General features: G+C 45.8%; 1 protein-coding gene and 1 pseudogene across 3 annotated transcripts in view; both read right to left on the bottom strand.

The window, feature by feature from the left end:
- Positions 1-20005, bottom strand: part of Col14a1 (collagen type XIV alpha 1 chain) — a 191035-nt gene that overhangs the window by 163672 nt on the left and 7358 nt on the right. For 2 of the 3 annotated variants that reach the window (XM_013074157.3, XM_004850222.3), the window contains exon 2: positions 11354-11478. In XM_013074157.3, the coding sequence (XP_012929611.2) occupies positions 11354-11441 (88 nt within the window). In that variant the 5' untranslated portion in view covers positions 11442-11478. The remainder of the gene's footprint in view (positions 1-11353; positions 11479-20005) is intronic. The other variant, XM_087190733.1, reaches the window with a different exon arrangement.
- LOC101713944 (splicing factor 1 pseudogene) lies at positions 2531-4257 on the bottom strand (annotated as a pseudogene).

Below are 20005 nucleotides of genomic sequence, written 5' to 3'. Positions count from 1 at the left end.
ACTAAAATCAAATTGGACTAAAGATCTAAATATTAAAATAGAAACTCTGAACCAGTTGGAACAGAGGTTAGGTAGAACCCTTGAAGACATCGGTGTAGGAAAAGATTTTATGAACAAAACCTCAGTTGCCCGGGAACTAGCACAAACAATCAACAAGTGGGATCTCTTCTTATTAAAAGGCTTCTGCACAACAAGAGAAACCACCAGCAGTGTGAAGAGGCAACCCACAATGAGGGAAAAAATCTTCACCTGCTTTTCCTCAGACAAAGGTCTACTATCTCGAATCTATAAAGAACTTAAAAAGATCAGACCTCCCAAATTTAAAGACCCAATCTGAAAATGGTCATCTGAAATGAACAGACATTTCTCAGACATAGAAGTAGAAATAGTAAATAAATACATGAAAAAATGTTCAACATCACTGGTCATTCAAGAGATGCAAATGAAAACAACCCTGAGATTCCACTTCACTCCAGGAAGAATGGCTGCTATCATGAAATCAACCAATAACAAATGCTGGTGGGGCTGTGGGGAAAGAGGAACCCTGCTCCACTGCTGGTGGGAGTGTAGACTGGTGCAACCACTGTGGAAATCAGTATGGAGATACCTCAAAGAACTAGGACTGGAAGTCCCACTTGACCTCGCTATTCCACTGCTGGGGATCTTCCCCAAAGAATTAAAAGAATCACACCACAGTGATATATGTGTGCCCATGTTCATAGCAGCACAGTTTGTGATAGCTAAAACTTGGAAACAGCCCAAATGCCCATCAACTGGAGACTGGATAAAGAAAATGTGGATTTTTAAATAAAATGGAGTACTACTCAGCCATAAAAAATGAGAAATTAGAGACATTTATAGCTAAGTGGATGCACATTGAGGTGATACTCTTAAGTGAAATAAATAGGACACACATGTATAAATGCCGAATAGTTTGTCTGGTGTGAGAAACTGAAAGTGTAAATAAGGACTAAATGTATAACAGGTACTGTGAAATAGGAAGAAAAGGGGCAAAGGGGAAGGAGGTGGGAGGGGTAGGGGAAAGGAAAGAAGGGAGTGGAATTAATATGAGAAAATGGAAAAAATGGAAATAAAGTCTTTGTAAATAGGGAGGGATGGAGGGCTTGAAAGGAAGGTGGGGGAATGGGGAAAAAATAGAACCGAGATGCATCATGTACAGGTGCAATGCCCAGTGAGAAACGTAACTGTGTTGTGTACCTACCATGTACCAACAAAAGAATTGAATCCAAAAGCAACCCCACATGGAACTGGAAGCCGCCAGGGGAGACCGTGACAAGCCCAGGGCCCCGGCCCTGCAGCTCCTCTCGGAGTGGGTGTGCGATGTCACGGGGACGGCAAAGACACCACCAGCCCGGGGTCTCGAGCTCTCAGGTCAGGGATCTGCACGGCGTGGCCCGCGTGGCCCGCTCTCTTCTCGGCTGTAGCCCTTGGCGTCTCCTTCTCCAGTCTTAAATGTTTTCGTCCGTCTTGGGGCCCACTGAGCACACTGCCAGGGGCCGGCACACATCTGTGGCCCATCTCCACTACTCTCATGCCCTTCCCTCTCGCTTCTCCTTCTGTCTCTCGGTCCCCTTCTCCTTTGCCAAAGACCCAGCCCCCTGTTCCCTACGACTTACCTTTTCTTTTGCTCTTTACTTACACAGTACTTGGGTTTCTCCTATGAGAGAAACCATGCGATATTGAAGCTTGTGTGTCTGATCTATTTCACTTAACGTTATGGCATCAAAGTGAGTCTGTTTTCCCACAATTCACTGGAGTTTATCCTTTTTTTTAACCACACTGCTCTTTTATTCAATGGAACATCCTCCCCTTTAGTGCAGTGTTGAATCAAACACGGAAAAAAAGCCCAGAGAAATTTCTGTAGGTAAAACCAGTGAAGAGAACGTGTGTCACACATCATTAACATAATCACTCCATGAGGGGTGGGGAGCAGTAAGAGGAACAAGGGGCTCAAACCTCTTGACACTGCAAAACATTCAGACGTTTGAGATTAAAATAAAATGTAAAAGGAAGCCTTCCAGGAAGGAGAGAGGAACAAATGGAATCTATGGCAGCTTAGGTGGTCAAAGCACAAAAATGACTCTAGGCTGGCAGGGTGGCTCTCGGTGGCTTGGGCTGTACCACCTGCTGGCAGGATGCAGGTGCTGGGCCTGGACATTAACCAGCCCTGGGCAACTTCACCAAGAGTGACAGAGACAAACGGTACACTTTAAAAAGACAAGCATCTTTGGGGCGGCTATGGTCCCTGGAAAAAACTTAGAACCAAAGGACACCACCTGCCCACGAGGTCTGACATTAAGGCCGTCTGTGCCTAAAACCATTTGCTCCCCTCTCCTTGGCAGGGAAAGGAGAATGGAGTGAAGGGAAAGTATTCTAATTGCAGCAGAAGACCGGGGAAAGCATCTCCTTGGATGGAGTGTGAAGAAAGGAAGAGATAAGAAAGTAACAAAGGAAAAAGAAAAAAGTTAATTAAAAATTTCACGACATGGAGCCAGCATGTTCCGATTCCGTCCACAAAAATAACTCAGGCTGCTTTGCCGAACCATCCTGTCCACCGGGGCGCTGCTGAGGCTGTCTGCCTGGAAAGGTCACCAATGGGCGCGGAAAGTCCTCATTCTCATGGCTCTGGGCATCGCAGCGGGGAGGGATCTTTGCTGCCCTGGCAAGGGGGTACTGGAAGCCATACTGCTGCTGGGCGGAGGGGCTGGTGGAGGCTGCTGCTGTTGCTGCCACGGAGGAAGAGGGCCAGAGGGAGGAGGTGGGGGCTGCCCACTGGGAGGCGGTGGCGGTGGCATCAGACCTTTTCCTTGATGCAGGCGATAGACCCCAGAGCCCGCAGGCGTACTTCCCAGGTACTGATCCATTGGAGGAGGGCCACGGTGCCCAGGTGGGTGGGGGCCCTGGTTCATCGGTGGTGGTAGAGGCTGCATCCAAGGGGGTGGGGGTCCATTTGGGTTGTGCTGCATGGGATGTCCACCATGTCCACCTGTCAGGCTGGGTAATGGGTGTGGGAAGCTGTGGGGGCTACCTCCAGGTCCACCAGGACCGCCTCCATGCATGCCGTGGTAAGGCCGACTCTCTGAAGGGCCAGAGTTCATCCAGGGTGGGCGGCTCTGGGTGGTGGACATGAGAGACGGTGGAGGTGGATTATTGGCAGGAGCAGCAGGCCTCGGTGCACTGGCCAGGGGTGTGGTGGCAGGGCCAGAGGTGGACCCCACAGATGCTGGGCCAGGGGCTTCACCCAGTTCAGCCATAAGGGACAAATATTCTTTATCCATCCGTGCTTTATCCTGAGCTGACTGGGGGTCGCCAGGCCTCTGGAACTTGCAATCTGAAGCAATGTGGCCGGCCCCTCCACATTTGGTACACACTGTAGTGTTGGTAATGCTTCGAGTCTATGAGCTCTGCCAGGGTCTTAAGATCCTGTTATCATCTTCTCTAAGGGTGCCATTCAAAAGAGTCAACTCTGGAAGCTGCATCTTCCGTAGATCATTCTGGTCCTCTGGGGTCTCAATGCCCTGCTTCAGAGTGTTTCTGATCTGTTCTACTGCCTTTTTGACATTCTCCATTGTATTGGCAGTGACTAGAGCACGAAGTGGCTCATCTTCCCCTGGCAACATCTGGCCATCTTTGCGTCCAACCTTTCCTTCTTTCACAGATCCTTTTCCCCGGATCACGATCTTGGCATTACACTCCTTCTCAATGTTCTTCAGGGTATTCCCTCTTGGTCCAATTAGCAGCCCTACGAAGTTGATTTCTGGATATTCATCTTGGGGAATCATTACTTTATCGCTCACACGAGTTACTGGAGGTTTGTAATCTGCAGGCGGTTTGAAATCGGGGTTGAGGGCAACCATCTCCGTGATGAAGTTGTGCCTCTCCTCTTCAAGCTTCTTGCGGGTACGGAACTCTCGAGTATTAAGCCGCTTCCCCTCACTATTGTAGATGGGCTCAGGGGAAGGGGACCTGTCCTCAGGGTTAGGGGGGATGCCCAGGTCTCCTGTGCGCAGTTTACGAGTCAGGTCTTCTATCCGCAGTTGCACTATGTAAGCTCTTTCTTGTTCCTGAGTAAGTCCACGGGGAATAACTGTAGGCATTCCTGGAATCACTGTCTTCGGTTCCATTGTATCTTGTTTCCAGCGGCTCCTCTTCCGTTTCTTACTTGGGAAGTCCAGCGGCGCGGCGTTCACTCCGGTCGCCATGGCGCCCCCAGGGACTGGCACCGGTGGCGGATCTTCCTTGGCGGTGGCGGCGGACCGCGCTGCGGCGGAGCGCGCAAATCCAGTCCTCTGACGCGAGACGCACAAAGAGGGAGGAGAGAGGGCGCCGCGGGGGCGGGCTGGGGCTGCGGGGCTGCAGCCTGCGATTGGCGGAGCCTTCGTTCCTCTCCATGCGCGCTGGGATTGGCCGAGCCGTTAGGTTCGGGGAAGAAATAGCGGCGGAGCCCGGTGGGCGGGCTGGGAGGTGTCGCGGCGCGCGCTTCATTTGTTACTGCGCGGACTAAGCTTGGAGGCCAGGAAGCAAGTTTATCCTTTTTTATGGCAGAGTAGTACTCCGTCGAGTGCAATACTAGTCTTCAAATGCTGTCTGAGTTAATAGCCCTCAGCATCTCTTAGTCAACTGCCAAGCTTCTCGGGCTCCAGCAGGGACAGGAGGGACCATCACGGATGACGTGGATGGTGGTCTAGAACCCGGAGCACCAGTGATTTCCAGGAGATTTGCTCGAGGAAGCAAAGTGTGAGGCAAATACAACCAGCATCGAGATGTAAAGTTTGACTTGTGGCAGATGAAATGTGCCGAGAATCCCGGAGAAGCCAGCAAACTCATCGAGTGCACGGTGACATGGGGCCTTGTGAACGTCGGAGGATGTGGGCTTCACCGAGAGGGCAGCAGGAGGGAGACCGACTGTCTTCTCTACCCGGCCTGAGGCTTGGTGCTGAAAGGGCAGGCTCTCACTCTCTGTGTTGTGCTGTGAGGTAAGGAACACCACCTCTATAGCCAAGAATTTCACTGCAACCATTCCCACGGGCCCCTGGGGGCAGGAAAGACGCTTCAGTGTCACCTTGTGGAGCCTCACTGTTCTGAAGCATCATCTATAACCTGAATGCTTGTTAAACAGTTAGTTCCCTGGGCGGGGATTTAGCTCAGTGGTTCTGGTGCCTACAGCGCAAGCACAAAGTCTCGAGTTCAATCCCTGGTACCAAAAAAACCAGAAAACAAAAACAGTTCTCCATAGTTTCCTCCTCCTTTCTTCTCTCTCTCTCCCTCTCCTCTGTCTCTCTCACCTTTCAACTCAGTTGAAGTCCTACTGCTTTGACGAGGGACAGTCTTTAGAAAGACTGATTTCCGATGCAGTCTGCACCTTCATTTTGCTTTCCACCCAGGGCTGCTGCCGAGGTCCCCTGGTCCCCTCTTCCCTTCCTAACTGCAACTCGGTTTGCTCGCAGGAGGCACCTCCACAGCGCCCTAGCTGAGGTGGGCGGGACCCCCGCAGGGCCCGGCCACTGGGCCCAGAAGCCCGAAGTCCCGGCTTGGGGGCTTCGCTCTGATGATGCTCTGCGGACGGGGGCCACTGGTCCTCGCGGCTCCGGGGGCTGCTGGATCCCTGTCATTTTCAGGCTTATTATTTAATTTTTATTTTGATTATGTGAGCTGCCGCACCGCCTACTGGTAAGCTCATTTTTGCTGAATTGACCAGAGAAAGTGCGTTTCACACGCAACCCAGAATCTCTCCGTGGTAGGAACACTGCTCAGAGGTCATGCGGACATTTCCCTCTCTGAACCACAGTCCAGGGCCCCCAACGGAAGGGACAACCCATACATTTATTTTTAAAGTCCTTTAACCAGCACGAAAATGTGTGACTGCTTTTCTAAGTGATCTACAAAAACAAAAACTGAAAACGCTTAGCTTTCTTTGTCACTCATTTTTCATTTAAATACATTACCCAAATGTTTTATAAGGAGAGCAGTTAAATTTTGAGAGATGTTTACTGTGGGATATGCTAACAAGGGGCTTTTAATCTTCTTTAGAATCCAATATGTTCTACTATCACAATCTATTAAAAAGATGATGAAAATAGTACTAAGGGAAATATTCTCAATTCCCAAGTATGTGAGTCTGCTAATGACAGCAAACAATATGTGCAAATGCATTAATACAGGCTCTTTTTTGTTGTTGTTGTTGTTACTGGGGATCAAACTCGGGATCTTGCACTTGTGAGGAAGGCGGCGGAACCACTGAATTAAATCCCCAGAGCCTGCCCTTTTTTTTTTTTTTTTTTTTTGAGACAGGATCTCACTGTGTAGTTCAGGCTGTCCTTGAATTCACTATGTATCGAAGACTGGCCTCACACTCAGGATCCTCCTGCCTCAGCCTCCCAAGTGCTGGGATTATAGGCATATGCCACTGCGCTCGGCTCCAGGGTCTTTAAATCTAGCTCCAAGCCAAAACCCCCATGTCTCAGGCCTTGGGGCTTTTGAATGACAGGTACTTTACCTTCAACAATTTTCTCGTAGCAACATAAAACAAACATCACCAGAACCAAGTGCGTATTTGCTGTGCAATTCTGAAGGTGCGGATGCCGTCAGTCTGTCATTGCTGTACATATCCCCTCAGCCAACACAGTGTTACTTCTTCTACATTCAGTTCATTTCTCAATTTGTCACATAAAAATGCCCAAAACTTCCAGCATCTCTGACCATTAGAGAAATGCAAATTAAAACAACACTGAGAGTCCCTCTGACTCGAGGAAGAGCAGCCATCATGTAGAAATCAAGTAGTAACAAATGCCGGTGAGGTTGCAGGGAAATATGAGCCCTTCTGCACTGCTGGTGGGAGTGTAAACTGGTGTGATCGCTACGGAAATCTGTATGAAGATTCCTCAGCGAAACCTGAAATTCCATTTGGCCCAGCTATTCCCCTTCTAGGTATCTTCCTGAAAGAGTTTAAGATGTCACGTTACAGTGGTCCATGCACACTGGTGTGTTTATAGCGGCATAACTCACAATAACTAAATCTTGGAAGCAGCCTGTATGTCCATCAGCAGATGAATGGATAAAGAAAATGTGGTACCGAAACATGATGGAGTACTACTCTGCCACAAAGAAGGATAAACTTGGTCATTTGAAGGAAAGTGGGTGCACTTTGAGACAACTACCCCAGCCAATGTGGGTTCACCACCTCTGGAAAGACAAACTTCTTTCATAAAATACTATGTGGAGAGACTATGTGATGAAGGGCATTCTGGTGAGCAGCAATTCATGGAGGAGAATTAATTTCCTATGTCCTTTTAATATTAGCTGATCTAATCCCCATTGCTGCTCTACAATTGTGGTGGCTTAAAACAGCGGATGCTTTTTATCTAACAGTCCTGAGGGCCAGAAGTCTGAGCCGGGTGTCCTGGGCTAAGATCAGGTGCTGCAGGGAGGGTTCCTTCCTCAGCAGTCTCGGGGTCCCCATTTCCTGGGTTCCCCCACTTCTGCGGTTGCACAGATTCCCAGCTCATGGCCCTCCAACTGTGAAGCCAACAGTGGCCACCATGCCTGTCTCACATGGCATCCACTGTCAGCTCCTCTGTCCGCTCTTCCACATCAGATCCCCTCTGACTCTGCTGGGGCCCCCCAGATAGCCCAGGTGATCCCACTGATTAAGGGAGATCAGCTGATCAACTTCCCTCACTCCCAACCCTAGTCCGCCGGGCCCATTCCCAGGCTGCAGAGAGCAGAACGGGCCGCCCTGCAGGCAGATTCTTCTGCCTGCTTCAATGTCTGTTTTCTCTTTTTCCTACTTCGTCCACAAACATGGCTTTCGAGATGTTCATCTTGCTTTGCGAATCAGCATCAGAACCAGCCAGCCCACAGGAATACACTACAATATTTGCTTTAAAAGCAGGAATTCAATCCAGTAAAGCAATTCCTGCTCTCTCTTTCTTCCTCATAATCAATCATGTAAATGAGCGGTGTTGTGGGACAAGTGAGACACGTCTGCGGGAAGACCTTGTGGATTTTCCTAAACACCAGGCCAGCATCTGAAGCCTTCCTTGCTTCCCCAGCAGCAGCTGGCTCGTGCACCTTGACGCCTTCGGCCGCCTTCACTGCTCACTCACACCCCCACGCTCTGCAGAGTTGCCTCTGCTTTGGGGACACTTTCAATCTGGCATTTCTCTTCTACTAAATCCTTCATCGCTGGCGTGCCGAAGCCCGCTCCTCACTTCTGTCCAGTTTTCCTTTTCCAGCTCCCCTGCCAGGGCTTCTCAGCTAATTCCAACACATGATGCAGTTCGAATATCACCTCTTCTCCTGATCTCTTCCCCTTAAACTCCTTTGCAGCCGTCTCCAGGCAGAGGTCCTCGACACCTTAAGCTTCAAGGATGCATCTGAGGCTGAACCTGTTACCTTCTGCTCTATAAATATTGCGCCACTAGGGCCGGGGATTTAGCTCAGTGGTTTCGCCGCCTGCTGCGCAAGCGCAAGGACCCGAGTTCGATCCCCGGTACCAAAAAAAAAAAAAAAAATACTGCACCATCTGTTCATCTCTTCAGCAGAGGCCTACTCCAGGGGAAGCAGCGTTTCGAGCTGGAGATGCAAATACTGCGGCAGACTCAGGAACACATCACCCAGAGCCGCCCCAGTGCGGGGTCCACTCGGCTCCAACAAGAGCCAGTGTCCTCTTTGAGGGTGCCCTGTTCCCCGTCTCCACATTCTGCCTGCAAACGAGTTGTGCATTTTCCAGCCCTTCCGTAATTCTCGGGTTAAGGCGCCTCTCCGTGATCACGTGACCTACTTCAGCTACTCGGTGCCTGTTTCCTGAACAATGTACTCTTTGAAGGTCTGGCTTGCCTTATTTATCTGTCTCTTACGCCCTTGTTTGTTACTAGTAGAAGTAATATCATCGGTATTTTTATCAAAGTATTTTTGTAAAAAAAGAGCGTTGCTAAAGTCTCCCACAGTCTGCTGTCCATAGGCTCACCCAGCCTTACTCTGCACCCCAACCCCGCAGCATTTCTCTTTGATTTATTTGCCCATTCTCCTGTCTCTCTAGTGAGAGCAAGCTGCTTGGAGGCAAAAATCATCATCATGTCATCATCATCATATCATCATCATCTCATTCAGCTTGTCTCTTGACCTGGACACAGAACGCACCCCCGTTAAGTGCTCAATTAAAACTAAACTTGGCCATGCATGTCCGGTGTGCAGCCTCTTTGGAGGATCCCGGAAGAACCCCGAGGCCAATCGCCGCCTGAGCAACCATTCTGAATTAAGCCGGCTGACACGCAGCTCTGGGGGTTTGTGGTCTGCTCCACTTCGCTCCTTGGGACCTGCATCTCGCATCCTTGAGTTTAGAGAGCGTTATCTAGGATTCCCATTATTGCTCTTCCAGCCGTCCCCACTGAAAATACTCTTTATCCAGTGTAAACAAGAGGAGCAGAATTTGTCTACGAACTGCGTGCCGTGTGTTCGGTGAAGCAGTGGGAAATGCGCTCATGAGAGGTATTTCCCTCCAGCACTGCAGCTCTGCAGGAGAATCATGTTTGTCCAGCATGTCACGTTACGCACACTGGACTGTGGGGGACACCTACTCCAGAGCTCGCAAAGCTTTCTGTAAAGGGACAGACTGGTTTGGAGGGACACACACATCAGTCATCACTGCTCAACTCTGCCACTGTAGAATGAAAGCACAAACAAGTGTGCGTGGCTGTGCTCCAATAAAACTTAATGGAATCAACAACTGAGACCTCATCATATTAAAAAGCCTTCGCACAGCAAGAGAAACCACCAACCGAGTGAAGAGAAAACCCACAGTGTGGGAAAAAAATTTACCAGCTATTCCTCAGACAAAGGACTACTCTCTAGAATATATAAAGAACTAAAAAAAACAGGCCCCCAAATTTAAAGACCCAATCCAAAAATGGGCATCTGAAATGGACACTTCTCAGAAGAAGAAGTAGAAAAGGCAAATAAACATAAGAAAAAATGTTCAACATCACTGGTCATTTGAGAGATGCAAATGAAAACAACACTGAGATTCTACCTCACCCCAGAAAGAATGGCTGCTATCAAGAAATCAGCCAATAACACATGCTGGCAGGGCTGTGGGGAAAGAGGAACCCTGCTCCACTGTTGGTGCGAGTGCAGACTGGTGCAGCCTCTGTGGAAATCAGTACGGAGATACCTCAAAGAACTAGGGCTAGAGGTCCCATTTGACCCAGCTATACCTCTTCTTGGTATCTTCCCCAAAGAATTAAAAGCATCATACCACAGAGATATATGCACACCCATGTTTATAGCAGCAGAGTTTGTAATAACTAAATCTTGAAAACAGCCCAAATGCCCATCAACTGACAAGTGGATAAAGAAGATGTGTTTTTTTATACAATGGAGTACTACTCAGCCATAAAGAAGAATGAGCTTCAGACATTTATAGCTAAATGGATGGACCTTGAGCCCGTACTCTTAAGTGAAATAAACCAGACACACATGTTTAAATACCACATTGTTTCTCTGGTGTGAGAAACAGATAGTGGAAATAAGGACTAAAATATATAATACATATTAGATATTGAGAAATGGTAAGAAAATATTCAAATGGGAAGAGGAACAGGGAGGGGAGAGAGAGAAAGGAAGGGACGTGAAAATAGAAGGAAAAAATGGAAACAAAACTTTTGTACATAGGGAGGGAGAGGACTTGGGGGGGATAAAAAAACTTTGTGTATAAAAGCAGCCCATGGGCCAGATGTGGCCCATGGACAGTAGTGTTTCAACTGCAGATTTCCTTTATAAAAATGAGTGAAATCAAAAATAGAACTACAGGTCCCAGTAATGCAAAATGTAGATTTCACAAAGTTCAATGAAAATAAAGTGAGCAGCCATTTAAAAACAGTTAAAGTGGCAAATCAGTAGCTTCCTTCGTGCTCTTCACCTTAGACCACGTGCTCAGTTTTAAGGAAAGAAGCAAAACAGAGCAGGGATAGAGCAGCAGAAACACTCGGCAGACCTCGGAGACAAGGCACGGTTAGACCCCACACACACTCGAGCGCAGCGCTTTACCGAGAACTGACTTCACGACGCACAAGTCTGATTTTCACGGTGAAACTCAGCCTCTCAGGAGGGCTTTAACTCACGACCACAGGGTGGCCGAGTCCGCACCGTGAAGCAGGTCTTCATCAAGTCACAGCATTTCCACAGCACAAACGCTTGGCAAAACAGTAAAAGCCGAAGTGTTCCCTGCCTAGAAACACAGCTGGACCAAGAATGTCCATGAGAATACATTTTTCAAAAATGATAATCAGAACCAAGAGGGCTGGACTCCGAAATCTTTAATGTTTTCAATTACCTTGACCTTGGACGACGCTGCAGAAATAAGCAGCTGCCACGCAAGCTGGAATCAGCCAGTACCGCATCTTGCACTGAAGAATCTTCATTGTATTTTCTGACTTTTACATGGGGTGTAGCAGCTGTCTGGAAACAGACACAGGAACATTTTTGAGAAGACTGGAAACAAGGAAATGCAGTTGATGTAGGACAGGCCGAGCGCGGCCAACCCGGATTAGCACTGGCAGGAAGTAACCAGTCCCCTGAGCACCTCGGACTTCACTCTGAAATGCAAACTGATGGAAGAAGGATTTTTCTGAGATGTCGTAAATGGAGAGGCCATTTGGAGTACTGGGGAGAGAAGATCGGGCTGTACCTTGCTACTCTTCTGTAAGAATATAAATTGCATAGTGAGGTTCTCAGATAGATAAATTCCATAAATTTACCTGGAATGAGCATTCTAATGGATTACAGTTGCCCTTCCGGTCATGTGCCCCTCTCACATTCATGACAGCCTTAGACCTCTTACTGTCGCCTGATGTTGCCAACACAGTACAAACAGATAGGTTCTTTCTACTCCTGTCAAAGAGAATTCGCAAACCCATTTGCGCTAATATGAAATCACTGCAATCAGCTTTCTCCATTTGGGTTGAACAAATGCTAATCCTTTTGTCTTTTCTCATAGCTCTTTATTTTTTAATATGTGTGAATCTAAAACTTTTCCAATTTTTTCTTTTTTGTTAGAATAGCAATGCAGAGCATCAAAAAAAGAGAGAAAGAAAAGGAAAAAGAGACAAGGAAAGAAGAAAAAAGAAAAGGAGAGAAGGGGGAAAGAAAGCAGAAAAAAAAAGAGGCAGAAAGACATAGTGTTTGATTTTTTTGAGACAGGGTCTCCCTGTAGTCCAGGCTGGCCTTGAACTCACTATGTATCCCAGGCTGACCTCAAATTCACTGTGATCCTCCTGCCTCAGCCTCCTGAGTGCTAGGATTATAGGCACGTACCACCACGCCTGGCCTGTTTGGAATTAAGTTTAAAAGCCAGTCTACAGGGCTGGGGATTTAGCTCAATGGCACTGTGCCTGCCTGGAAAGCACAAGGTCCTGAATTCGATCCCCGGAACCACACACACACACACACACACACACACACACACACACACACACACAAAGCCAGTCTACAAACTACATTTCTGTTCAGGGAAGAAATTCCAAGTTTTTTCCTTGGAAATTAAGAAGACACCTCAAAAATTCTTCACCCCCCATCGAGTGTATTTTCATTCAAATAGCCATTCAATTATTTACTCATTCATTTATTCCCAACATCGTTCAGCAAAGAACCTAGGCTAGTCAAATAACACATAAATGTAATCTATAAGATATTGGTATGGTTAACAAATAAAGGACTCCACTTGAATTTTAATTTAAGATAAATAGCAATTTTTCAGTATAAGTATATCCCATGCAATATTTGAGATATATTTAATAGAAAAGTATAACTTGCTGTCCATCTGAAATTAAAATGTGATTGACTACCCTGTTTTTTACTGGCAGCCCTAGCAGAAGGGGGAATTAAGTGGGAAAATAATAACGAAGGAAATGGGCAGAGAACGTGCATTGGGTCCTGTGTATGGTAGAGATGACTGTGAATTTGGCCCTTCACTGAGGAACGGGAGGCCAAAGAGAGAAGGAACATGGTAAGTTTTAAGGCTCACTATATTATCTGATTAAATTTTAGGACACATTTTTCTGCAGACATGCAGGTTTTCCTGATACCAGAAGCTGAGTAGAATTTTCCCCATGGCTCATCCAAAAAAAGGTCTCTGCGCTTTATTCACCCTAATATGTATTGATCCCTTGGCATCTGTGGAGGCTGCTCCCTCCCAGTCCTTCGCCTGTGCTAACTCCTTTTCCACACAGCCACATAGAGTTGCCTCGGTCATGCAGCCGTGAGCTCAGCACCCAGGATTAACACACACGGTCATGCTGGGGATTTATCTCAGTGGTTCCAGCGCCTGCCTCGCAAGCGCAAGGTCCCAAGTTCGATCCCTGGTACCAAATAAATAAATAAATAAATAAAAGAATGCCAGGGAACACACACGGTCATGACCAGACCACTGAGTGTCTTAGGAAAGCATCTCCACACCACCCTTCATATCACTCTCTTTCCATCTCACAATATATTTTCTTGCTCTGCTTACAAAAATTGTCAGTCCCCACCCCCAATACCGGGGATCGAACTCAGGACCTTGTGCCTTCAAGGCAGGAGGGACGCCACTCAGCTACATCCCCAGGTGAAAAATTATAAGTTTTAACACATGAAAGTAAAACAAAGAGTACAAACCTTTTGCTGTTTTTTCCTTACTGAAGTGTAAACAGCTCTTGATAATGGTAAATATCCTTTCACAATTTAGTTGGTGGTATCACAACTTTTATATATGCAAACTTTGTATTTGTTTTTGTATCTCCCTAATATATATAACACTGCAGTGACCATTTTTATTCACTGCTCCTTGGGTTATCTGGTTAGTGATTTACTTTGGCTAAATTCTCAATGGTGGAAATTGCTAGGAAAAACAAGATACAGTTTTTAAAAAATTTTTAAAGATATGTACACAATGCTTTAGGGAAAATTATACTGATATCCAGTCCCACTACCACAAGTACAGCATCGCATACTTCACCACCATAGCGGTTGATTGTTTTCAACATATTCTGATTTATTTGGTAAAATATGATTATGACCATATCATCTTAATTTGATTTTCCTAAGCAGTAAAATGTAACATTTGTTTTGTTGGCCATTTACACCTCTAACGAAATAATATCTGTCCGTGACGTTTACTATTTTCTTATTCATTTACAAGAAATCTTGGCACATAGCTAGTTTAGACTCATACAAAGTATGATCAAAAAACATAGCTAACGTTCTTAAATTTGTCAGATGTATTTAAAAGACGCACTGCCAGTAACCCCTCAAAATACTCCCTTTCGATCACACTTATCCTGTCGCTCTTGCACCTTCTGAAGCAGCTCTGGACGTCCTCTCTCATGAGTGTCTTTGGTTGCACTGTGGTGGCTGCCACCGTGTCCTGAACTCATTCAAATCATTTACCTTTCACGATCATTTTAACTTTGAGCAAAAGCCAGAAGTTGCGCCAGGCCGGATCCTGTGAATAAGGTGGATGAGAACACACAGTAATATTATTGTAAGCCTGCTTTTCCATTGGATGGCACTGGGCAGCAGCATTCACTGTATCTATTATCAGACCTCATAAAGACACTCACAAAAGAGCACTCCAGAACTGCTGCAGAAAGTGGCAAGAGCAATGGGCTAAGTGAATTTGAAGTGAGGGGAGGATTTGGGGGAGGATGGGTAGCAATGCCTCAGTGCAACTAAGCCTTTATTTAAACACACACTGTATTTTTTTCACACACTGTATTTTTTGATCAGCCCTTGTATATATTACATTATTTTTCCAGTTTGTTTTTATGTTTCAATTTCATTTATTGGATTGAGTTGTTTTTGTTTGTTTTGTTCTTTACTTAAGAAATCTGACAAATCTTTTTCCTTTATGGTTCCTAAATCAGTGTCATAGGTAAAATAGACTTTCTTATCCCAAAGTATATTTCCAGTTACTATAATTTTTTAGTCCCCATTGTGAATAGATTCAACACTACATTGCCCGATGGACATTTTGGGACTATTTTTTAACATAGAAAAGATATTGGTTTTTATATATATACTTTACAATGATCTACTATTCTGAATTCCTGGTAGCTCTATGTGATTTTCAGTTTAGTCTCTTGGATTTAAAAAAGAAATTTAACCAATGTGATTTTCTTATTGCATAGGTGAGTAATTTTAAAATTTATTTTACTACAGATGTCTCAAATATTTTACCACTGGATATATTGCTGGCAGTTGGGTTCGGATACATTTTCATTTAATGTTAAAAAACTTAAGGGCCAGGAATTTAGCTCAGTGGTTCCGGTGCCTGCCTTGCACACACAAGGACCCGAGTTCAATCCCCGGTACCAAAAAAGAAAAAAAGTTAAAAAGCTTAACTTTGAGCCGGGGATTTAGCTCAGTGGTTCTGGCACCTGCCTCGAAAGCGCAAGGTCCTGAGTTCGATTCCCAGTACCAAAAAAAAAAAGCTTAACTTTGACTTGACTATATTAGAGCATTTTTTTTTCAAAAACGAATGGAGGCTAGCCAGTCAGGGTGGTGCATACCTATAATCCTAGCACTGTGGGAGGGTGAAGCAGGAAGATCCCAAGTTCTAGCTCAGCCTGGGCAACTTGGCAACTTTGCAAGACTTTGCAGCAAAAATAAATACATACATAAATAAATAAGAGCTGGTGATGTAGCTCAGTGTGAAAGGCCTGGCTTCAACACCCAGCATCAAAGAAAAAAAGAATGTTGCTGAATCTTTCCTTTATCTTTATGACTCTTCATCCATTGAGATGTTCATATTCCTCATCTTGACCTCTCAGTGTAATTATTTTGATATGTTTAGTATCCACCTATCTGTGCAATTCAGAAGTAAATCCCTTATTTGTGTCCATTTTTTTTAACCTTACTGCAATTACAATGGTCTTGGCTTTCAGGCCAAGCCTCTCCTGCACAGAATGGCTGTGTCTTATCACTTCTGTAAAGAAGATTCTGGTAATTAGAGTTAATTATTGAGTCATTGGTTAATTACATTTTTTTATTACATTCTTGAATAACAGAGGCCACTCAGGATTCCTTCTCTCCAACTCTTGCAAACTGATGAAATGCGAGCACTCTTTGATGTTCAGAATGATTTATCCAGATGTTTCAAGCCCTCTCATGCTGGTAATTTCCTCTATTGCAGTTAAGTGTCTGTGATAGTAAATGGACTGACGTTAATTGCAAATTTAACCAACTTTGTCTGGTTGTAGGGCGTGAGAATTGGAAACCTCTGAGCAACGAGAGTGAAAGTACTATGCTAAGTGTCTTCAGCTTCACATGGGGCAGAGTGGCTTTTTAAATTCATCACAACAGTATTTAGACCACATTAAATTCGTCCAGTATTCCCACACTGCCGCTTCCCTGTCTGTCACAGTTGCAGGCCCACATAACCTAGCCTCCTCCTCTTTTTACTTCTTTATCTACAAGGCTTTAGAGGAGACTCTTGAACCTTGAATGATTTTATTTTTGTTTGTTTGTTTGTTTTGGAATGATTTTAAACAAAAATGTCCTACATTGCTTATTTCATCTCAGATATTTTCAAATCACTAACCTGCTACTTCCCCAGGCCTGGATGTTATTCTCCTGAGCAAAGCAGCTCTGGCTCACTCTTTGGAACAGCATATTATCTAGCCAGCCCACATCCACCAGAGTTTAGGCTGCAGCCGGGAGCCAAAAGAACTTTTAAACAATCCTGCTCCCCTTCTGGAATCCACAATGGTGGAGTGCAGGAGCTCAGCACAGCAAGGCTGTGGATACAGACGGCAATGCCCAGCTGATCTCAGAGGGGCTCCCCAAGGCGACAGTCCTTGTGGCAGTCAGTGGGTGCCAAAGCTCTGGGGTCACTGTGGGTCTGTGTCCAGGGCTAAGTGAAGAATTTCATTCCTTCTTGTAAAGCTGCCCTGGCCTCTTCCAACTCCCCCAGGGCCGCCATACTCTCTGGTGATGCAGGCCGGGGGTGCACGTTTTTCATCCGAGCACTGGAGCACCAGGAGATGGCTTCCCACTAGGAGCACTTTGGGTTGGAGGGGCTTAGTCTTCCACTCCACATGGGAGTAAAAAGCAGGTGTCCACGCCTGCAGATCCTCATGTGGTCTCCCTGCCTCTGACTCTGGAGGGAGAGGCTGCCGGCTGGCATCCATCGTGCTGCTGGGGGAGGTGGCTGTTTCTTACTCTCAGGATGAATTGCAGAGTGGCCCTGCGGGGGGTCAGGGAGAGGAGTTGCCCAGGACGGCTTAGCGTGTCCTGTCAGGCCTGTGCTCTACGAGGGCAGCCCCCATGTTACCAGCGTAGCTTCTGCCTGGGAGGATTCCTGCGTGACACACAAAAGGAGGCCCGGACGTGGGCTCTACCTGCACCTCCACTCGGAACACAGTCTTGTCCTGTGCTGGCTTTGCCCAAGTCCGCGAAACAGTGACACAGCAGCCAAGGCTTTGAACTCTAGAATCGCATTCCTGGAGGCCGGGCTTGGGAGTCCACAACTCTTGGGAGCCCAGGCATCCTGTGCTCTTGGCCCTGACCCACCCATTGCCACAGAATCTCAGCGGCTCCAGTCAGACACTGCCCAGAGCCCCGGGTCCCTTCACCCTCCCTGTGTCAGTGCGCTATCATTTTTAGAGGGTGCTAAATTTGTACAGTTAACTTTTGAATCTATATTAATCATTAAAGGTGACCTATAGTTTCCTTAAAAATCTTCATTGTCAAGATCATTCTAGCTTTGTAAAATAACTCAGAGTTTCTGTATCCGCACTGTTTCCTAACATCTTCCATGGCACGGTACTGGTCTGTGGAAATCCCTGAGCCATGCGAGCAAGAAGATCAAACAGGACTGCTCCCATTTTCATGCTGATTCCCGCACAGTTTTCTAATTCTTTTCTTCTTTCTACTTAAATGTGGGTGCTCTACTTCTTGACTCTGTTTAGATATTTTCCCATGGAATTAATCCTTTGATCTGGATTTTTCACATTTGTTATAGCACAGAGCTGCCTCACCTCTCAACTTCAGATGCCTCTCGTCGGCTCTGCCTACACTGCATGTGTTAAGCTGGTATATTCTGACTTCTCTCTCCTCTCCTAAACAGATAGACTATGGATTGCCCAGGAATAAATGCATTGTCTTTCCTTGAAGCAAGATTCATAAAGATTCTAAAACAACAGGCAACATAGTAAGCAAGTATTATCTATACAGTGATTTAACCTGAATTAGTTCATTACAGATTAGCAAACCAACTAACTGTTAGAATACAGAGGAGAGGAGGTGAATGGTGCCGAAGTTCTGATAAAATACTGTACAGGATGAAGAGTGGGGGGATAGGACCCTGACCCTTCAGAGAGAGGTGAGTGAGGTCAGCAGTGACCCCAAGGGGAGTGGGCAGCCCCATGTAGGCAGAAGACTGGACACAGGACATTGAAAAGACAGAGCAGCCGGCTTCCGCGCTCTGAACACATCAACACAGCAACAAGTCTACTGTTCTCACAGGCGCTGTCAACTACAGCCACAGAACCACTTTCCCTACTGAAATGAAGCATCGTTCCTGAGCTTTCCTTCCCCGAACATTCAACCTGAGGCTTCGACCTGAGCAAGGCAAGGAGACGAGGTGGTGAGAGGCCATGTGTGTCTCCAGGGCATGTGCTTTAAGATCAGGATGCAAATCGGACACTGGTTGAACACAGAGGAGCAACGTCCTCTTCGAGCCGCTCCCCTCAAGGCCTGCAGCTCCCGGGTCCTGGGTTCCAGAGCTGCGGTCTGCACAGGATACTGGAAATGAGTCTGCATTTCACAAGCTTTCACCAGCTAACTACATAATGAAGTCGCGGCTACACGAGTTCTGGCAAGTTTTTTTGGAAACTGAGTATTTACATGGGGAAAAAAAGTTGTAAGCGTAGCCTTTCTTTAAATTCTCCTTTTTTGTTGTTTATTTTAAATTAAGATGAGCAATAGCAGATTGGGAGAAGTAGAATTTTTGTGTTCCCAAGCTTTTCTGCCAAGTTCTCAATTTGGACAGAAAAGTAGGGGCAAGAAAAATCCCAATTCCTGTGGAAGTCCTGTGAGATATTTTAACATTTACCAAAATGTCAAAGCCTAATTTGTTGAAACTTTGCCTAAAAGTCTCCACAAAACACATAACTCTCCTTTGATTTTTTTTTCATTTAATAAATCACAATAGAAGTGGCTAATTAGCTTGAGTTCAGCAAGTATAAAACAAATTTGGGGAAAGATTACAGTGTGTAATGTATTCTAAAAACACTGTCCCAATTTTACATCCCCTAAATTTAAATTACCCCATGAATGTGAATTTGTCCTTCCTCCTCTTTGAATGCTTGTTTAATTTAATCTTCTGTGTACAGCTAAGGTTAATAAGGAGCAGAGACCCCCAAAGAGACACTGACCAGTGCTTACAGGCACCCACAGAACTCCCAGCCAGTTTTATCAAAATTCCTCAAAATATTTATTCTAAATTCCCCCCACACACAGCCTCCATACAGCAAATCTTGGCTAGTATTCTAGTCACTTGTTACTCATTTATGAAAAGATCTACAAACTTAAAACTGTTACATCCACCTGACATCCACATATCTACTGTTCCAGGTCCTGAGAAAGATTGTTATTTATGGAGAGTAGTGGAATTTTCATTCTAACAATCACTATTGAGAGCCCTCCTATGGAACCAAAGAACTGTACTTGGTACTAAAGAAGATACAAAACTTTATACCATGTGATGCCCTTTGGGAGCTCACAATTTAACTGAAAAGGAAGATTACAAGAAAACACACTGCAAAGCTAAAGCTAGGCTCAGTGGAGTGACACAGAGGGAAAGGTAGCCCAAGATGGTGGCATGAACGGAAGCCGGGAGATAGGAAGATGGTTGGGGATGATTTGTTATGGGTCCTCAATTAACTGGTTTGTCCATTTTATGATTCTTTATCAATGAAACATGAAAATAATGCCTATCTTTAAGGACACT

Source organism: Heterocephalus glaber, unplaced genomic scaffold, assembly GCF_053883595.1.
Source record: "Heterocephalus glaber isolate CG9 unplaced genomic scaffold, H.glaber_assembly_v1.0 deba00001555, whole genome shotgun sequence".
NCBI lineage: Eukaryota > Metazoa > Chordata > Mammalia > Rodentia > Bathyergidae > Heterocephalus > Heterocephalus glaber.
This window is presented reverse-complemented; position numbering and strand designations above follow the sequence as displayed.